The sequence below is a fragment of the Tympanuchus pallidicinctus genome, unplaced genomic scaffold (genome assembly GCF_026119805.1).
Source record: "Tympanuchus pallidicinctus isolate F22 unplaced genomic scaffold, pur_lepc_1.0 scaffold31, whole genome shotgun sequence".
In the NCBI taxonomy this organism is placed as follows: domain Eukaryota; kingdom Metazoa; phylum Chordata; class Aves; order Galliformes; family Phasianidae; genus Tympanuchus; species Tympanuchus pallidicinctus.
The window spans coordinates 5,032,019-5,050,996 of record NW_026294749.1 but is presented as its reverse complement, the minus strand read 5'-3'; the positions used below and the strand labels follow the sequence as shown (position 1 = coordinate 5,050,996).

The following is an 18,978-nucleotide window of genomic DNA, read 5'->3' as shown; positions in this document are numbered from 1 at the left end:
GGCTCTTGATCGGGCTGAGGCTGGCCCACATCCTGCTTTGTGAGGAGACACTGTGGGACACGGTGCAGGAGAGCCTGGGAGTCTGGGAGCACGTTCCTCAGAGCCAGGGGCTGCAGAGCCCATCCCTGAAGGCTCCCTGCTGAGGTGGGAGGTGGGCCTGAGCTCCCCCAGCAGCTCTCAGGGAAGCAAAACCTCACTGCTGCTGCTGCCTCAGGGGAGCAAGGGAGGTAAAGAGAGGAAACAATCTGAAACGTAGCAACTGATAGCCCTGTGATTTCTTTCAATTTTTTGCCCTGCGCCAAAGGGTAGAATCACAAACGCAGTGAATTTCATACCTTGGAGGACAGAAAAAGAAAGAAAAAAAAAATCTATCCACTGATGTGCTATCACCTAGATGGGTAAGCAAGCAAGCACTGTGCTGAGGTAACGGGGTGCTTGTCCCAGTGCCTGAGGGGTGAGCTAGACAAATTGCACTTGGGAGAACCAGACAGAAAACTTTTCAGTGTAAAAGAAAAGCCACTTCCCCTCCAGCCAAGGCAAGCTCCAGTGCCCTTCAGCTCTGAAGAAGAAAAGGCTGCAGGATGCAGTGTGGGTGAAGTGGGACACTCAGTTCTGCTGAGAGATGCTGGCATCCCCAGCAATATACAGCCCATCTGAACCACGGGATATCTTGCCCTTTTAAGGTGGGCCAAGAGCAAGCATCTGTGCAGCAGCAGCACAGCTCGAGCCTGCAATCAATAGCCCCTGGTGTCACTTAAAAAACAGGGGCTTCTGTGCCTTACCAACTGGCCTTGCAGATGCCCAGGCAGCCACCCGGTGGGGAGACAATCAGTCTGGTTGTTCCGCCTCGTGGCTTTGTGGAAACAAGACGGAACAGCAGCAGCGAGAGGAAGAAAAGCCACGAAGCTATGCGGCTGTGCCGCTCGCTGGCAATCGGTGCCTGCAGCTGTTGGGTCAGGAGGGGGGGCCTGCAACCCCACAGCTTGGCCCGGGGCAGCCCCAGACCCAAGGATGCAGGCAAAAGTCCCAGGCAAATCTCTGGAGGATGGGGTGGGAGAAACGAGCAAGCATTTTGCTGCCTCATGCTTGTTTTTCACACCGAGCTGGAGCTGCATGTGTGCAGCAGGACAGGTTTGGAAGGGATTACTGAGAGGCAGGATGAATCATGCAGAGGAAGACAGAAAATCTCCTGTGCTAGTGCCCTGCATCTTGCGTGGCATGCTGCTTGTGATCCTCTTCCTCCAGGGATCCATTTAAAGAGGGCTTCACTCACCAAAGGGAACAGTGCTGGTTTGCTCCCTGCACAGCCCCAAAAGAGCACATTTTCTGCAAGTAATGGTAGTGTGCCCTGTGCAGCACCTCACCAGGCAGCATGCCAAAGCACTGCACACCACACAAGGTACTGCAGCAATGCAACGCACAACGTGAGAAAAGAGACAGAAATTACAGTGAATAAAACTCATTTCCTGATGGTGGTGCTGTCAATCATTACGACCTCATTGCAAGCCTTGTGAAAAACTGAGGTTATTACACTACTGCACAAGAATCTCCAACTTGTTTTCAGTGAAAGTTCTAGTTTTACAGGTTACGTAGAAAGGATAGAAACTACAGATGCTCAACAAAACATAAAAAACAAATTAAATTAAAATGCTTTTATATTTTAAAGCCTCACGTTCTTAAGGATAATCATGACCTCAGATGCTCAACCTGTAACTTCTTAACACATAACGATACCAACACAGAGCAACCCTTCTTTACAAAACAACATATTTTATGCCCAGGAACACATGACCTCCAAAACCAAAACGGCTTATTCGTTTTTAAGAGGGAAAAAAGATCGCAACATCTCCACACATCTCCAACACTTAAAAGCCAGCACAGCTGTAGGCTAGTGCTACTTAAAGATGAGAGCCTCCACCAAATCACCAAACTCATTTTAAGCAGAAAGAGATTCAACATGCAAATGTTTTGCAGAGAGAATGATTCAAGAGTCTGCAGCTCTCCTCCCTGCTCTTTTCCAGGGAGCATGACTTGCTGACAGGATTAACTACTGCCAGGCTCACGAAGCTGGGAGACAGCTGCCACATGGCAGCCATTTATTACAAAGCTCCACTCCTCTTAAGTTAGGAAAGAGGCAGACTATTTCATCTGTGTTATCAGCAGGGTTCCTCTGCTCCACAGGCTTTGGAGACCAGGCTTCTTCAAAACAAACATCTCCTTTTCTACTCCACCTTGTTAACATCCTTATCTTCCCGTCTTCTGTTTCTGGTCAGCACAGGGACTATTCCCTCTATCACACTTTCCAAACAAATAAACAATACATTTACAAATCAATTTAAAATGTTCAGTAACACACACACTGAAAGAGATTTTTACGGAGTTTTAGCTTGATGTTCTAGCAGGGGGAACCACATGTCACAGGGAGAAAAGAGAGAAGTGATGGAGCGAAGGGATTCTGAAATATTCTGTGCAACCTTCACTCTTCTGTCCACCTCAGAAAGCATTTTTAATGTCACTCTCCAGTACAACATCCAAAACAGCTACACAACCTTTTGTCAGCGAGATAACCAGCAGTGCTGCTTTGTACTTAGATCTCCACAGCAGGCAGACCTCAGCCAGAGCCACAAGGCAAAGCCACACTGCTGCCCTGCACCGCAGAAGGCACAACAGGCTTCAAGTCAACCACCTCCTACAATCTGTAAATGACCAGAAACAGATACGCACCGCCGATGTAATCACGTGATATTCAATTTAAATGACCATCGATTGCCATTCTCCCATCATTCTCAACCAGAACTAGAAGATGCATGCTAGCTGCTCAATTTAACCTGGAGCGTTCTAATCAGATATTAGCAATAGGTGCCAGAGTACCACAGATCTCTCAAAGTGGGGTTTATCACTTCCTCATGGTAAAGGAAGAACCCAGCCTTGAGAAAAATGTCTCTCCCCCTTTGCTGATGAACAGCTGCTGCAGCCTTGCGAGCACTGCTTACAGCAGCTGGGCAGGCAGCCTTGCTTCAGCATTGTTTGGAGAGCTCTGTATTCTGAAAGTCAGTGTTTGTTTTTTGTTTGTGTTAGGTAAATTAATTACAGCGGTAGATCGTGCTGGCAAACAGGCAAAGCATCCCCAAGCTGAGACCCACACAGAAGAGCCACCAGGGAAATTTTAAACAACAATGCTACTTGTCAATAGTACTCTTCAGTATGAGTTTTCTTTCTATTTTGAAGTAAATATGCTGAAACTAACCTGTGGGAGGTGTTTCCTGCACACTGACAAAACGAAACAGCATCTCTTAATTTTCATAGACTGCAACACACATGCTAAAAAAGAGCACAGGAATCCAGTTCTGCAATTTCTTTACCAGATGAGCAGAAGAAGCTTCCTCAGAAAAGACCTCTCTCCATATGACCTGAAAAAGATGCATTCTAAGCCAAGAATTGCCTACACTCACACAAACACAAATCCCCTTCATCTACAAGCATATCAAGCTGCTGATCTTCTCTGTTCCTTGCCACATAGTTTTTGCTCTAGGACTTTAAAAGTCTAGGAGGCATTTCAAAAGGATTTTACAAAATACACAGGCCTGGCCTTGCAAAAGCTCATGAGGAATCCACGGAGGTCATCGTGGAGCTTAGACAGTCTGCAAACAGCATAATCCACGTGCTGGTGGGGTGAGGAATGCCCACAGTCGGGTGGATGGGCCTAAAGACTTCTGCAGCAGTGGGATCCTCCAACAATGCAGTAAACCAACAGGAAATGCCTGCTGATCTTCAAAGCTCGTCAGCGGGAACAGTCCTAAGTTCCCTGAACGGGAGCACTCTGGTAGCAAGGCCACAGTCCTCTTACATGCTTAGAGAAAAACAAAAAAGCACAGTAAATGAACAAACATCCACTAACGTTAATAACTGCAAACACTGTCAAGACTGACCCCTTGCTCTGCAACGAGCCTCCAGATCCATCCAGCAAAGTTTTGAAGCTCCTCAGCACAAGAGCCACAGGGATTAGGCAAGCAGCTTACAGCCTCTGCAGCTTTCTTTTTTTCTATTATGGGCAGTCCTACCCACATGCAGCCTCCTGGAATGCAATTATCAGTTGTTCAGACAAAGGGAGATGCTGCAGCCTGCAGGTGTAAAAGGTACCCACTGTAACTCTGTCAGGACCACTGCACTGCACGGCCCCATTGGCAGAATCTTAGGTGCAGTCCTCAGCTGTCAGGCAGGCTGTACAAGTCACTGTGAGTAAAGGGGAGTCTGGACACCTGCACATCACAAAGAATTGCAGGAAGTTTATTTCAGGAAAGCGGAGGGAAAAAAAAAAAGAAAACAGACCAAATTGTGAACAGGTTTCTTCAGTAAGTGAAGTTTCAAATTGCTGCTCCTCCAGCCAAAAACGCCTGCTGCTGGTCCAAAACCATCCTCCTCTTCCAAAAGAACAGTCCTACTACTTCACACATTGCCATCAAACAGACAATTCTTTCCACAACTCACGTATGAAAAGGGCAGCTCACTCCCCTCTGCTCAACCCCTCTGACAGATAACATCGCACACCCCGAAACATTATTCTGAAACAAAGCAGCACAAATTATGAAATGTTCAACTCGATTGTGTAGTAGTTGAAAACGTTAACCACAAAAAAAAAAAAAAGGAAAACCAACAAAAAACACAACACAGAATCATAAACTGGATAGACTTGGAAGGGACCCATAAGGATTATCGAATCCAACTCCTGGCAAATTCCAAAACAACCAAAGGCACACATGGAACAGATCAAGTGACCTGAGCATCCACTCACAGCCATCTCAACTTCTGCAGCAGTACAGCAAGAGTTTGCTAAGAGGAACCTTGACTAATCTCTTTCAGCTATTCACACACAGCAAAACAACAGTAGAGGATCACAGTAGGACCCGTGACACTGAAATTCATACTTATTTTCATAAGGGATGTTCCCATGTGAACGTCTTCTCAGTCATATATATCTATATATATACATCCACACAGCCACTTTGTTTCAATTCCAGTAATGAAATCACCCTATACTTTTAAGCCAGTCCATACTGTGGTAATATGTTGCACCAAAAGTAATGCCTCCTATTTCTTTCCATGTAAATAACAACCAATATAAAGAGTACAAAAACACTGCTTGATAGAGCAGATTCTCAGCTACAAAACACTATTTCACTGTTTGGTCTCTATCAACATTCAGCAAACATCAATAATTGTCAATGGACGTCATTCTTTCCACATGGAGGAATTCAGTGACACACCTGTGCTTCATATGCACTTCCATATCAGACACCATTTTGTCAGACTGCCCCTCTGCTGCCATCTGTCACACAGCAACGATGAGGAATGGAATACTGGTGGGAAGGTTCAGCCTCTACTGCCATACCACCAGCATCCACCTGTAACACTGTGGGCCTACATCATAAAATAGGAGGCATTACTTCTTGAGCGGCCCTCGTGTACTCCTGCACTCATTCTGTCGAGGCCACTTAGGATCTACTTCACAACAAGAGGTGAACAATACCAACAGACTTCTAAGAGAGACGTAAAAGAAGAAATGATCATCAGACATGGTTCTCTGAATAGGATACAACTCTTCAAAGGCGCAAAATGTACTTCTACCCAAAGTCCCTCCAAACTTCATACATAATAGATGTTAATTCCGAGCAGAAGGACACAGAACATCTCAATGGCAGAAAATCTCACTTCATACTTTCCCCGCAGGTACTAAACAGCAGGAGCTATTTTTCTTCTCCAGTTCAGACATTACTGCTTTGCACAAAGTTTCGTAAGCATTCAGAAGCTCAAATATTATATATAAAGAGGTGCAGGGGAAGAATTCAAGGAATTAGTGGCAGTCTCACCTGTGGAGAAGATAAGTGTGTATTTTAATGAGTTTAAACAAGAAACTAAAGGAGAAACCAAACAAAACCACTAGCTAAATAAATAATTTTTCACTGTAAGGTGAAAAACGTTCTCAGCCTACCCACTCATTTCACACATGGTAATGTGAAAGTATAATTCTACCAAAAACTAGAAGACAGTCACCAGATTTGTTTCACTTGTTTATTCATCTGAACTTCAAAGAGAGTTTTTGAAGCTGGAAGATTTTGCCAGCCCGACTTACTGACAGCTGAAGACAGGAAGGGGCCTTCCCTCATCTATTAGGGTCTTGCACGACACAAGAGGCTATGGAGGTCCACACTTTTTTAAACAGAAGGAGCAGCAACATGTTCAGCATATTTCACAATGAACTCAAGACATTATTCAATACAGATCTGACATTAAAAAATATGGAAGCTGACAAGTTCAGAGGATTCTCAGTAAATATGCCCCTATAAAACTTCCAAAACGTGGTGAAACAGGGATAATTTCAGAAATAGCAAGGTCTTTAAAGTAAGCAAGCTCCACAAGGGTTCAGTAGTTGGAAGGGTTATCAGACCTCTGGGGGAAGTCAGGGGCTCCATCTTGGCAATGTTTCATCCCTTCGTATACCCAGGAGACTGATTACACCATGATAAGCAATTAGGAACCCCAGGGAGGACAGTTAACTGTCCTACCAAAACAAAAAGGCTGCACAAATGTAAGTCTCACTAGATTAAAGAAACACTATCTGAAGAACAGCAAATTTGTGTTTGCTCCTTTCTACTGGAACCAGCAAAGATTACGCTCTGCCTACATATGGCACACAAAGATCTCAGAAATCCCAAATTTGAGCACGTACTTGCTGCTAAATTGGTAACAAATGCTCTGAAGCATTTTCTTTCCCAAGACACCAGCGCTGTGATGCAGGAAAAAAGGAGGAGGGATGGAGGGGAGGAATACAGTAAATAGTGATTAGAAGACTTGAAATAGTAATCTCATTCAGTTAAATTTGTTTTCCTCATTGTTAAAACTGTGCCCAGTCGAGCGTAAGCTGCCAAAAGAGAGACCTGGAAGGGCTGTGGGAGGCTCCTGCTTGCAGCAAGGCACCTACATCTATCACCATCCTGCCCGCATTAAACATTTATCCCCAGCAGAACCGAGGGCTAAATTCACCTTCCACTGGCCAGCTGAGGTAGAAGCTCCAGCACACACCACCACTGCTAGTGATGGTGTAGGTTCTGACTTACATCAGGCACAATAAATTGCAAAGGACTTTGACAGCTTAAAATATGAAGGAATGCTTTTCAATAAGACGACCCCCTGTTCGTTTCTGCCCTTTTATCTTTTCTGAACAGTTTGCCATCCAGTGATAGGAGGGAACCCCAGCTGCATAGCCTGAGCTTTTATCTTCTGCTGACCATGCAACAACACAAAGCTCAGCACTGGATTTCCTGCTGCTTGCCTAAAGGGGCTGTTCAGCTTGTTTAAATATTACTTGCCTTGAGAGCCTTGGAGTTGTGCCCAAGCACTGTACTGTATCTTCCCAGCATCCATTTCAGCATGTACTTTAAAGGTCTTTAGGTTCGATGTACTATGCTCTCCCTTGCGACAGGAGGAGCCTGATGCCTCCAGGAAAAAAAGAAAACCCACACAACTCCTCCCTCTCCCCCCCGTTAATCCCCACGCCTCATTCTGTTACACAGTGAACAGAAGTCCCTCTTCAGCCCAAAAGCATGCAAACATATTTAGTTCAGTAAACTGAACCAATTACAACCAAGGCAAAGACATTCCGGCATGAAAGTCGGCAGCTAGAAGAAATCAGATGCCATGTATCACTTACGGCAAGCTATCAGAGCCCTGTAAGCAAACAGCCAACGAGGTACAGGACCAAAAGAGGACTTTTAAGGCGAGCTGTAGCATTGCAGCCTCCTGTCACGTTGAGTTTAGGAAGTCTCCACAGTGCATTTTAGAAAACAGGAATCTTCAGATGGGACCTCCTCAGAATTTGAGAGCAAAACACTGTGTTGCTTTCTTTCCTACTTCAGACTGGGGATGCACATAAACTGCAGCTTTTAGAAAAGCAAGAAAGAATCAGTCTGTGCAGACTCTTTCAAAGCCCCTCATGTTCACAATTACCATGCCACAGAGAGGCTGAGCTCTGCTACAAGGTCAGCAGCAAGATAACCTTGGCCGAATGAGAAGCCCTGTGCCAGCCAGCCCGGCGGAGCATGAGGTGGCTCCCGTGTGGCCCAGCAGGCCTTGCTGCTCTCCACCCCACATCAGGGGAAAAGGATGGCAGAAAACCCAGGCTAAAATCAACTCATGGAACTTGTGGATACAGATGTGCTAGTAAGAAAAACTTCAGCCAATGCTGACTGCCAGAACTGCCCTGGAAGAAGGTGCCCCTCACAGCCCATCTTGCTGCTATGATGCAGTGATACATGTCCCCCCACAAGCTGATTTAGAGCTACAGCTGGAAGGAATCTCAAGGCTAGATGTGGAAAACAGTTTTTAATCCATTCTGCTTTGCCTCAGTCTGCAGAGCACAGACTGATTTAACCTGATGTAAGCCACGGCTGTCATTCAGAAGGACAGACAGCCAGTCCTCGCTTAACCCCTCAGCTCCCGCTGCTCCCTTCTCCCTCATGCCTAGGAGTGACCTGGGATGATGAAATCGGTCATGAATTTGTGGTGTGTTTGTTTTTTGTTTTTCTCTATACATGCACTCAAACATTTCACCAACAGCCTTCAAACAGGGTAGCTGAAGCATCGTCAAATTACACCCTCTATTTGAGTGCGGGATGAGAGACCTGAGCAAGAATGTTGTCTGTAACTCTATTCCTGTGCTGCTGCAGTACCAAGGGAAGATGAAAAGATGTCGTGGAACAAACTCTCAGCCAGTTCCATCTGCAGTCCCTCCTCCCGCTTCCCCTCGCTCCTTTCCCTCAAGCTCAGAGCTCATTTGCAGTCCCTCTGTCATAGAGAACATCTCTCACCATTTAAAATTCTACCTGAAGTTCAGCTCTCCAATTTACCCGGTGAAAATAAGTTCACCATAAAACATACTACCACAGTTAAAATGTCTGCACTGCATCTCTCCCATGGCACCCCTGGAAGAGGGGAGCAAGAGAGCAAGAGCAGTCCTAGGCGGTCCGTCAGTCATTTTATTGCTTGTCTATCCAATCTCTCCCAGATCAAGGACTGGGTGTACCTTTTGTGCAGCACTAAGCACAAAGCAAACAGAAGTCCAGAATATCTCCACCCTCAGCCTCCCTCAGAGTTCACAGGGCTGATTTAAACTGCATTTTCCACATTTTTGTTTGTTCACAAGCAGCTGTAAATGACCCTGTCCCCATGCACAAAGTTATCCCCCCAAAAAACAACTCATGCTTCGTTAAGCTACACCAGTAACAATGCTGGCACAGTCAGCCACCATGTGCCTCTACGTGTCTCAACCAGAGCTGCAGAATGGTAAGCAGGGCAAATCGCTCACCTGGAGTTCTCAGGTACTTTAGAAAAAATATTTACAAACCTTGGAGCCTTGGACTTAACCTGCAGCACAGTGGGAATGGCACACATGCTCCCTCATTGGCAGCTGACCGCCTCCAGAGAGTGGCCTTTACTGCATAGTGCATCACCTTAAGGGGATGGAATGGGACAGAAGTGGAGAAAAGAAACCAAAGCTGCATGGAGCAAGGACATGCTGCCTGGCTGCGTGTCCTCAGGCACTGCTAGCTCACATTGCTTGCACCATCTGATCGCTCAAAGCTAAACATGGAATGTAGGTAGCAAGTCATAACGCTGTGCAGGACTGGAGACGTGACTATCAGCTGTTTCTGCATTATAATTATTGCACCGAGGTACAGCAGGACCAAATATTTGCCTGTGCAGATTTCTGCACTGCTTTAATTCATTAAAAATAACAATGAAGGCTGCATATCACTTACAGATTCAGGATTACTGTCACTTTTCTGCAGGCCTGGGATTCCCTATTTGGGTTCACAGTCATCCAGAGTAGAGGAGGGACCAGCGTTATTTTGCTTTATTCAAAACAGCATTAAGAAATCAGATTTCATACGGCTGTGATCTGTCTCTTCTCCCCAAGACAAAAAGAAATTCTAAAGACAAACACACTGAAGCAGCTCTCCTGAACCATCATGCTCTGCCTTTCCAAGCAGGACTTGGTCATGTAGCAGGAGGGTTGGACTACATGAAATCTAGAGGTCCCTTCCAACCCCTCTGGTTCTGTAATTCTATGATTTCCCCTGCTGCCCGCTTCTGCTCCTATGCTTTCTTTTATTTTTAAAGTTTCTGCTATTACTAACAAGAATAATAAGAAAATCTTACTGTGATATCATCATTTCCTTGCATTATCATATTCTCTGGTGAACTGATTAATTTGCAGTGATCCTGACCCCCAGCTCGCACTGGGCCTTAACTGATGCAAACGGTTTCCTTCAGTTCTTTCTTTCTCCATTTTATTTTTGTCCTAACATGTACAAAGTACAAGCACAGGGCTGGGTTTTGCAACTCTGGGCTGAAAATGTAAATATCTTCACCGGTACAGCTGGAAGGGAAGGTTTAACTTTTAGGCAATTTGTTACTCTACCACGTTCAGAATTAAGCTAAGCTTAAAGCACACATGTCAGTGAGGAAATGATTTAAGCCAATGATTCAACACAACTTACTGTCCATGCTTTGCCCTGCACATGAAGCTTAAATTATCAAAAGCACAATCTGTCAGATAGTGACACTAATTTTAGTACAACACATCAGCAGAAAAACAACAAGAATGGTACTAGAACTGACCAAGAACTCGTAGCAGTATGCACACAAACCTTGTATGTTACACAAAACAAAACAGGCAGCGCAAACCAAGATAGCACTGACTCTTTCCAAACAACTGCAGGCCAAGGGATGCTTCCAGATGATTCTGTAGATACCTACAGCTTCCTGCTGGGGTGTGGACTCCCCCTACCCACCCCCACCAATCCCTTAACAGAAACAAATGAAGGAACACATTAGCACTTTTCTAGATAAAGATGCATTCACAGCAGAATCCCTGTGAGGGCTGAATACAAAGGGATGCCCTCCCCCCTTCCCCCGAACTTCAAAGTTGCCATTTTTTGCATGAGCAGCAAGGCACCCGGATGCAAGGTGCTTATCAGGAAGGTGGCAGGAAGGGACCAGTGCAGCATGAGCCACAGCTGTGCTCTAGCAGGTCAGAGAAGCGTGCTGGTGGCCAGCAGACCAGAACTTCTGTTAGCACCAGCAGAACACCAGTTCTAAGAAACCACTTCCTACCGATTCTCCCTCCTGACAGCCCGCTCCCTACTGTCATTCAGAGCAACCAGGCAGCTGATCTCTAGCCATCCATCAGAATTGGCTAAAACAATGTCACCCAGCCTACCGCATCAACAAAAACCACCAACGAATCCAGCTGGTGGTTAACTGCAAACTTTTGCTTTACTGACAGCATTGCACCGAGGAAGGTTCTTTCTTTTCCATCCCACAGATGCAGCTCTCTCAGAAATCTACTCCACACAACCTCAGATTTACAACTAAAAACATCCCACACATCTGCTTCCACCTGGTGGATTACCAGAGATTGAGACTATAACATTTTTCAAAACAATCATGTAAACTCACCCCTGAAATCAGCAGCACGGTAATGCTGTGGGTAGCACCAGAGGGGAGGAGCACTGGGTTTGGGGGGAAAAGGGAGCTTGTGAGAAAAGAAATACAAATCACTATTTAACTCCTTCTCAAACTCCATCTTTTCTCTCTTGGGAAGCAAACAATAAAAGTGACCTTTCTTCCATTTCGATGAGTTCCTCAAAACAGAAGAGAGCAAAGCTATTCAATATTGTTCCCCGGTGCTTCTAATGAACGAATATCTTCTACCTCAAATGTCTTGTCAAAGAGAACACTTTCCACAGTATCTACTTCCATAACCAAGCAAAAAAAAAAAAAAAAAAAAGTTATTTTTTATATTTTTTAAAGTGCATATTAAAAACACACACTGCACAGACATGCTGCACATAACCAAAGCAAAAAAAAATTATCCTGAAATGTTTTATTAATTGCTAGCTTTAACTACGGAAACCTGCAGCTATTGTAACACTTCAGCAAAGAAAATGAAACAGGTCAGGGAGTGTCCTGAAATACTCTCTACTGCAAAACCTTTCTGACCTTGTTTTGAAAAATGTCCTTGCTATGGTACCTGCAAATGCAGCTTTTGCAGTACCTTCTAATTGCATTTTCATATACATATTTTTATATTCCAGCACCAGTGGTATCTGATCCTCTGCACTTGCAGCCCAGCAAGACCCACTCTGGAGCATGAGCTGTGGCATGCTCCTTTCTGCTGCTGCAGTTTCTCCTGAATGGAAGAGAAGGTGAGCACTGCTGCAGCCTTACTCTGTTCTCTCTTGCACTATGAGCTCATTAAGATGCATGCAGTGCTTCTGCAACCACACTGAAGGACTCAGTCTTGGTCTACCCAGGCCTCAGTCTCCTTCTACTGAGGAGATCTATTAACTGCCACAGAAGCTTCCAACAGCCACTGTCAAAGGGTCTCTGGGCAAGCTGTGGTCTGTAACAGAGGGCTACCAGGACCATGCACTACGTGCCCAAGTATTTATGAACTTCTGGGCCTTTGTTTTAATTTAAGAATCATAGAACGGCCTGGGTTGAAAAGGACCACAATGCTCATCTGGTTTCAACCCCCTGCTATGTGCAGGGTCACCAACCAGCAGACCAGGCTGCCCAGAGCCACATCCAGCCTGGCCTTGAATGCCTCCAGGGATGGGGCATCCACAGCCTCCTTGGGCAACCTGTTCCAGTGCTTCATCACCCTTTGTGTGAAAACTTTCCTCCTAATATCTAACCTAAACCTCCCCTGTCTCAGTTTAAAACCATTCCCTCTTGTCCTATCACTATCCACCCATGTAAACAGCCGTTCCCTCTCCTGTTTATATGCTTCCTTCAAGTATTGGAAGGCCACAATGAGGTCTACCCAGAGCCTTCTCTTCTCCAAAGAGACCGTCTGTGTTTGGTAAGGTGTGTAAACCTTGCCAGACAGCTTTCAAGCTATGCTTACATGGAACAGAAGCACCAGCAAAGTTAAATACATCCAACAGGACAGCTTTTTTGTCTGACACCAGCAAACCCCTTAAGCAGAAATTCTATACCTCTGTGTCACAGCACTGGAGAAATATTTGGGCATTCGCCGTGTTGCTTGCTGGTGAAACAGTACACAGATATACAGGTACACAGTTGCTACATTGCTACATCAAGATGCAGGGCTACATTCCCAACTTGAGCATTCACAGAGCTGATCCAGTTTACTCCAGTCTGGAGTCAGAGGGACAAGAGGATGCTTGGCTTTCATGGGATCATGTGCAGGCTTTTTCCTCCACACATTTTGCAACAGGCTTCAAGAACAGAGTAAGCGCAGCTGCTGCCACCTCCGCCAGTTTACTCCATCAACCACTGTACCTGCAATCTCCAACCCCCTTCCCACATCTCAGCACTCCTGCAGCAGAACTTTGAGGACTAGAAAAAATGATCAGACTGACCTCCCACCCCCTTTTAGGGTAGTGTAGGTTTGCTTTTTCTTCTAATAAGAAGAGACGGGACATGAGAAAGAATTCAAAACCTGAAGTTATTTTCCCTTAGCTGCATACTTACAAATGGCGAAGTTCTTTTTGATTATTAGTTTTATTACTTTATTTTTTTCTTTCAACCCAAACAAACGTGGCCTGAAGCTAAACACCTGAAATGTGGTGTTCCAGCACAACTGGTTAAAGCTTAGTAGAGCTGCATGCAAGTGAAAACAAGGCTCAGAATAAAGGTGCCCAATGATCTCTGACTGAAATACTCGTGGCGGCCCAGCTTCTTGCTTGCAGAGGAACTTACCAGCATTACTGTCCCAGGTGGCTCTCTATGTATACCTTGAAATTAGGAAGCTGACTAAGCTCCTCACAAACTGGTCTAGTCAGTCCCAGTCAACCCCATCCTAAACCAGTGAAAGTTGACAGCTTGACATCCTCTCGAAAGGTGAAATGAAGTCTTGAACCACAGTGGTGGAACTGCCAGCAAACAGTACAGATATCTTTTTCCTCTAGTCCAGTTGTTGTTCTAGCCCCTCATCCCAGAACTCAAGAGAGATGTCCAGTACATTTTTGGACTTGCTGACTTTAAGTCCATTGGACAAACTCCATTTCTGGTTGTTCACAAGTCAAAAAATGTTTGCTTGGAAAACAAAGCAGAAAAAAGCTGCACTTCTCTCACAATCACTCCATCCCAAGAGCCACAGCTTTAGCACTTCCAGTTTCCCATCTCATTAAGTGTCTTGCAATACTTGTTTTTGTAATCATTTTCCATGCTGTCTACACAAAAAGCTATCTCGGAAGCCAGAAATACTACATTCCTTACACATGGACCCTTTCCAGACTCATCCCAATACTTTCTGTGCTTAAGGTCCTATACATTTAAGAACACGAATCACTACAGGCCCAGCAGTTAATTCATTTTCAAGTTGTCCTAATTATGAGGCTAAACATTGTTTAAACTTCTCTGTCCCTGATGTTCCCTAACTTCCCATGGAAGTTAGACTGCCTCCCAAATGTTCTCAGTTCACTGTTGCAACAATGGCACTCCAACATCCTGACTTGCCCTCTGATAAGCCACTGAGCCACTTTGCATTTCCACGCACACAGAGAGCAATTTGCATTAACTACTACATACACAGCATCTTTCTTTCCAAGAACTCCTGAGTGAGAAGCCACTTGTTTTCCAGCTTTTCCTTTTCAACTCTTTCAGGACAGGAACACCTCTTCCCGCTCTTTCCTCATCATCTGCATTCTGAAAGGTTACAGCCCACGGACCCCATGGCAGATGCCAAGGCCTTTGGTGTCAATGAGTGGCCATTAGCTACAACATAAAGGCTCAGATGAGGTACAAAGTGTAAAGTTTTTGGAAGAACGTTTAAAATCCAAATGCAGTTTTTTTGCCCATCTTCTTGAATGTCAGGCAATAGAAATGCCAATAAAAGATGTCACAGCAAGAGAAGCCATCAGCCAGCTGTCCATGGCCTGATGACAAGTCCTTGGCTGGAGGGGATGGAGACCCAGCCACCACTGGTGGGACACACGGGGCTTCTACACTCCTGCTCCCCTCAGTCTCTCCACAAGACCTTGTCCTGATGACCGGGCCTCACGTTCAGCTCACTGTGGTCCTTGCACCTCTTTGACACAATGAATGGATCATCACTGAGCATCACTGGTGGCAGCCTGAATCCCCATGGATGGCGTATGCAACTTCTCCTCCAGCTATAGCACTACCATTCTGGGGCTCAGCGGCACAAACTCAGGAGTTACAAATAAAAGCAAAGAGGTGGTCACTTCCCGAGGTCAAAGCGTACCTGCAAATGCAGGTTCACAATGCAATGCACAAATATTTATTTTCTCTGTGTACTTTCACATCCCCTGTGTCTTGGAAAGCTCTGGTGTTGTTTTTTTTTTGCTTGTTTTCTTTTCTTTTCTTTTTTTTCCGAAAGGAAGAAAAAGAAAGAACAAAAATCCCCAGTTCTTCCAGTTTCTGTACAGGGAACAAATCCTCCAGTACTCTCTGTGTGCTCAGGCCCCTGAAAGCTGCCAGAAACAGTCGAAGGATGGGGGATGAAAGAAGTTTTCTGCGATTAATCCTGCTTTCAAAAGGCTTTAGAAGTAACTATGATCAAACACATGCAATGCATTGCTCAAATCAATATGAAAACTCAGAATGGAAACTATTTCAGAAATCACTACAGCTTTAAGTTTCCTATTTATTTACATTTTTGACAGTAAAGGATGAATGGGTTCCCTATCAAATGGCTTTTCAAACCCAAGATACAATCTCACACAAACTGGTATCTGTACATCTTTCTTGTACATTTGTATCAGACTCAATGGTACAAACATGAGGAAGCATACCTACAAGGTTCATAGTCATACCTCTGCATCAAGATCTTTACTAAACAACCCGACCAAAGGATGCCTACTTTTAGCACACACGGTTCCACATCGACTCATTTGCAACCTGTAGTACAGCTGTCATTTAGGTCAGTAGACAAAAGGAGACACGCTTCTCCCCCAGTCTGATGTAGTAAACCCACGGCAGTCAACACAAAACCCACAGAGACACAAGAATCAGGCCTTTGGGATGATACGCTTCTGACTCCTGCATGGTGAAGTCTGATGAGTTTGCTGAAGCGCAGCTTTTAGCCAAGTGCTTTTTCATACTAACTCATCCACAGAGCAGAGACGATTAATCACTGTTCATTACTCACCTTCTGGCAACACCCACTCTAAGCTAGGCACCGTCCAGACACATCAGGAAGACGGTCCTCATCTGAAGGATCTGTCATAAAAGGGAGCCATTTCTGAGACCCGATCCCAACAGCTACCAGGATCCACCAGAACAAAGCTGCTCACAGGATACCTTAAACATGCACACAATTCTTTCAAGAAGTGACAAGATCCGTAGTAAATGCACCAGCTGTACCTACTTTTCACTGCCTGCCAACCCCCACTCGAATTGCAGTACAAATAATTCTTAGGAAAGGATGTTGCTGAAGAAATGTGGAGAATCTTCACAGACCATCACAGCACCCAAATGATCAGAGCCCATCACTTGGTTACAGTACATAGGAAAGTCGTTATTCTCTTCTGCAGCATTAGTAACTTCTCAAACAAAGAAGCCTGATTGAGGCAGACAGTGAGGGGCTTATCAGCTTAGGAAATGGGAAGGATGGTCCAATTAACTGCCAAGCAGTCAGACATAATTCATTCTGACGAGGCCAATGGGAGACGAGTCAGAGAAATGCATGTCCTGTCCATTTACGTAACACCTAAACATTCCCCCACCGCAAACTCTTCTCTTCTGCAAGCTAAATAAGGAGCAGGCCGCCAGGGGAAAACCCCCCTGCAGCTAACTGGCATCTCAGAGGTACGAAAGGCATCACCATGCACTAAGCTGTTGGAGCCAGGAGCTAAGAGCTGCCACCAGGCAGGGACAGAAGGCTCCACACAAGGTTACCTCACCACTGCACTGTCACCTCACAGTCCAGGGAATGGGGAAAGAAGTAGAAAGCACAAAAAGGCAAACAAAACCTACCCCAGTCTAGGTTGACAGGCTTCATCTCCTTTTCCCAAACCACTTCAGAAAGAGTCAGAACAACGCTAAAGCCATTTCACAATATTTAAAAGAAAAAAAAAAAGAAAAAAGCTGAAGGCAATCCATATGTAACAGCTGATGAAGAAAGCTGTGAATCCAGCTTGAGTGCTGCTTCTCACATTCTCTGCTGCACTGAGTACACTGCTGGCACCAGGTGAGCAAAAGGAAGGCACAGAGAAAGAGGAAGGGGAGAAATTCTATGAAAGATGACAAAATGAAAAGAGAAAGCTTTCAATGGATCATACCTTAAGAATCACCTAGGAAGCAACAGGTATCTGAAACAGAGAGGGAGAAAAAGAAAACACCTCAAAAAGAGTCCCTGAGCTATTGATTCATAAACATGAGCCTTGTATGACATTTATAGGAAGAGAAGCATCTTTACTCTGCAACAGCAGCACATGCACAGGACTCAGCCCATCCTTTGATAACTTGTCTGTAACCCCCCTCATTTCTCAAAGTGCCAGATCTCAGGCTGTCGTGATCCCAAGCACGTGCTTTATGTGCTATGGACAGGATGATTTAAAAAGAAAAGTCACTGGCGGGATATATTTACGTTACATATGGTGACATCCTATTTGCCAACTGGTTACCAGGAGCTAAGGAATTCACGCAGTACCAGTGAAGTCTCCTTGCAGCAGGGTGTTATAGCGAGCACACACCAGGCTATATATGGTATGTTTACTGAAGGATTAGGCATAAACATGTTACAGAAGGACTGATGTTGTGCACCGGACACCGAGCTTGCTGCTTGGAAAGCAGTCTGTCACATACCCCTTGTGCTCCTGGCCACGGGTGCCAGTGAAACCTCTAGAAAACAGGAACAGGTTATGCTGTGAGTAATGATTAACTGCAGGGAGTATCAGCCCAGCCAGCTCCACCCGCCTGCATTTCCCATCTCCTCTCTGCCTCCTCCGGTACTTCAGGGACCGGCTATCCACAAGGCAGCCAGGCAGAGGGCATGACGTGCAGCCAGGCGCATGCTGTGCTGTGCAGAGGGGATGATGGGCACAGACAAGTGCACCCATTCCTTCTTCACAAACAGCTGGCAGAGGGAGAGCCAACGCCGCAGCTCCCCGCCTGCCGGCAATGCAGCCCAGCCCGCACAGGCCTATTTCATAACAGGGGGGAGAAAAATCCTGAAAGGGCAGAGGGAGGAGGGTGGACTAAAGATGCCTTACAGCACAGCACAAGGTTCGTATCTGGCTTCAGAGTCCTGCCTAACCTGTTCTATGGTATGTTCCGTTTAACTCTCGTTTTGTTGGCTTGCTTTTCTGTTGGCAGCTGGAGCCAAGCTGCAGCCCCTTCTCTGCTCTGACACCTTTCACTCTCTGTCACGCTCCAGCACGAACACTGGCCCACGAGAAGGGGATGCCAGAAAATGAAACGTTGAGCCCAACACAGGCTGATCCTGGACACGTGGCATCTTTATGACAGGGAACAGGAGCAACCTGACCAACTCAGCGACACGGCCAGCCCTCCAGTGCCAGCCCATCGTCTTCATCGCTGCTCCTCTAGCACCTCAAAAATAAAAACTATGCAAACGATAAGGAGGTGGGGAAGCAAAGCAGAGAAAACCCCAAGCTACAGACTCAGAAGATTGCATGCCCCGAAAATCTAACCAGAGCTGGTGCAGGGGCAGTAGCACTGGGACACGTTCTCATCACTGCAGTAGATTTATGTCTTCATTGTGTGCAGTAACCACAGGGTTAATGGACAGCCCAAAGATCAGCCATATACCTGCTAGGCAACACAGGCATCATCTCAAAGCTCTGTGGGGGGGGTTTGACATGGGCTGAACAGTTTCTGACCGATGGCAAAAACGTGGGTTTGCTCAGTAGCCATTTTAAGGAACAGATGCAATCATCACAGTAGCACAGTAATAAAAGAACC

The 18,978-nt window shown here is 45.5% G+C and overlaps 1 protein-coding gene and 1 long non-coding RNA gene across 8 annotated transcripts in view; one reads left to right on the top strand and one right to left on the bottom strand.

Annotated features, from left to right (window-relative positions):
- The window catches only part of RREB1 (ras responsive element binding protein 1), a 122,508-nt gene that overhangs the window by 73,330 nt on the left and 30,200 nt on the right, over positions 1 to 18,978 (bottom strand). The window contains exon 1 of one of the 7 annotated variants that reach the window (XM_052697970.1): positions 11,518 to 12,691. The exons of 5 other annotated variants lie outside the window; for them this stretch is intronic. In XM_052697970.1, coding sequence (XP_052553930.1) covers positions 11,518 to 11,644 — 127 coding nt within the window. In that variant the 5' untranslated portion in view covers positions 11,645 to 12,691. Of the gene's footprint in view, positions 1 to 11,517; positions 12,692 to 18,978 lie in introns of those variants that run through there. One more of the 7 variants, XM_052697964.1, reaches the window with a different exon arrangement.
- Positions 17,978 to 18,635, top strand: LOC128087938 (uncharacterized). The gene is made up of 2 exons (XR_008210083.1): positions 17,978 to 18,279; positions 18,370 to 18,635. It is a non-coding gene; the product is annotated as an uncharacterized LOC128087938 (long non-coding RNA).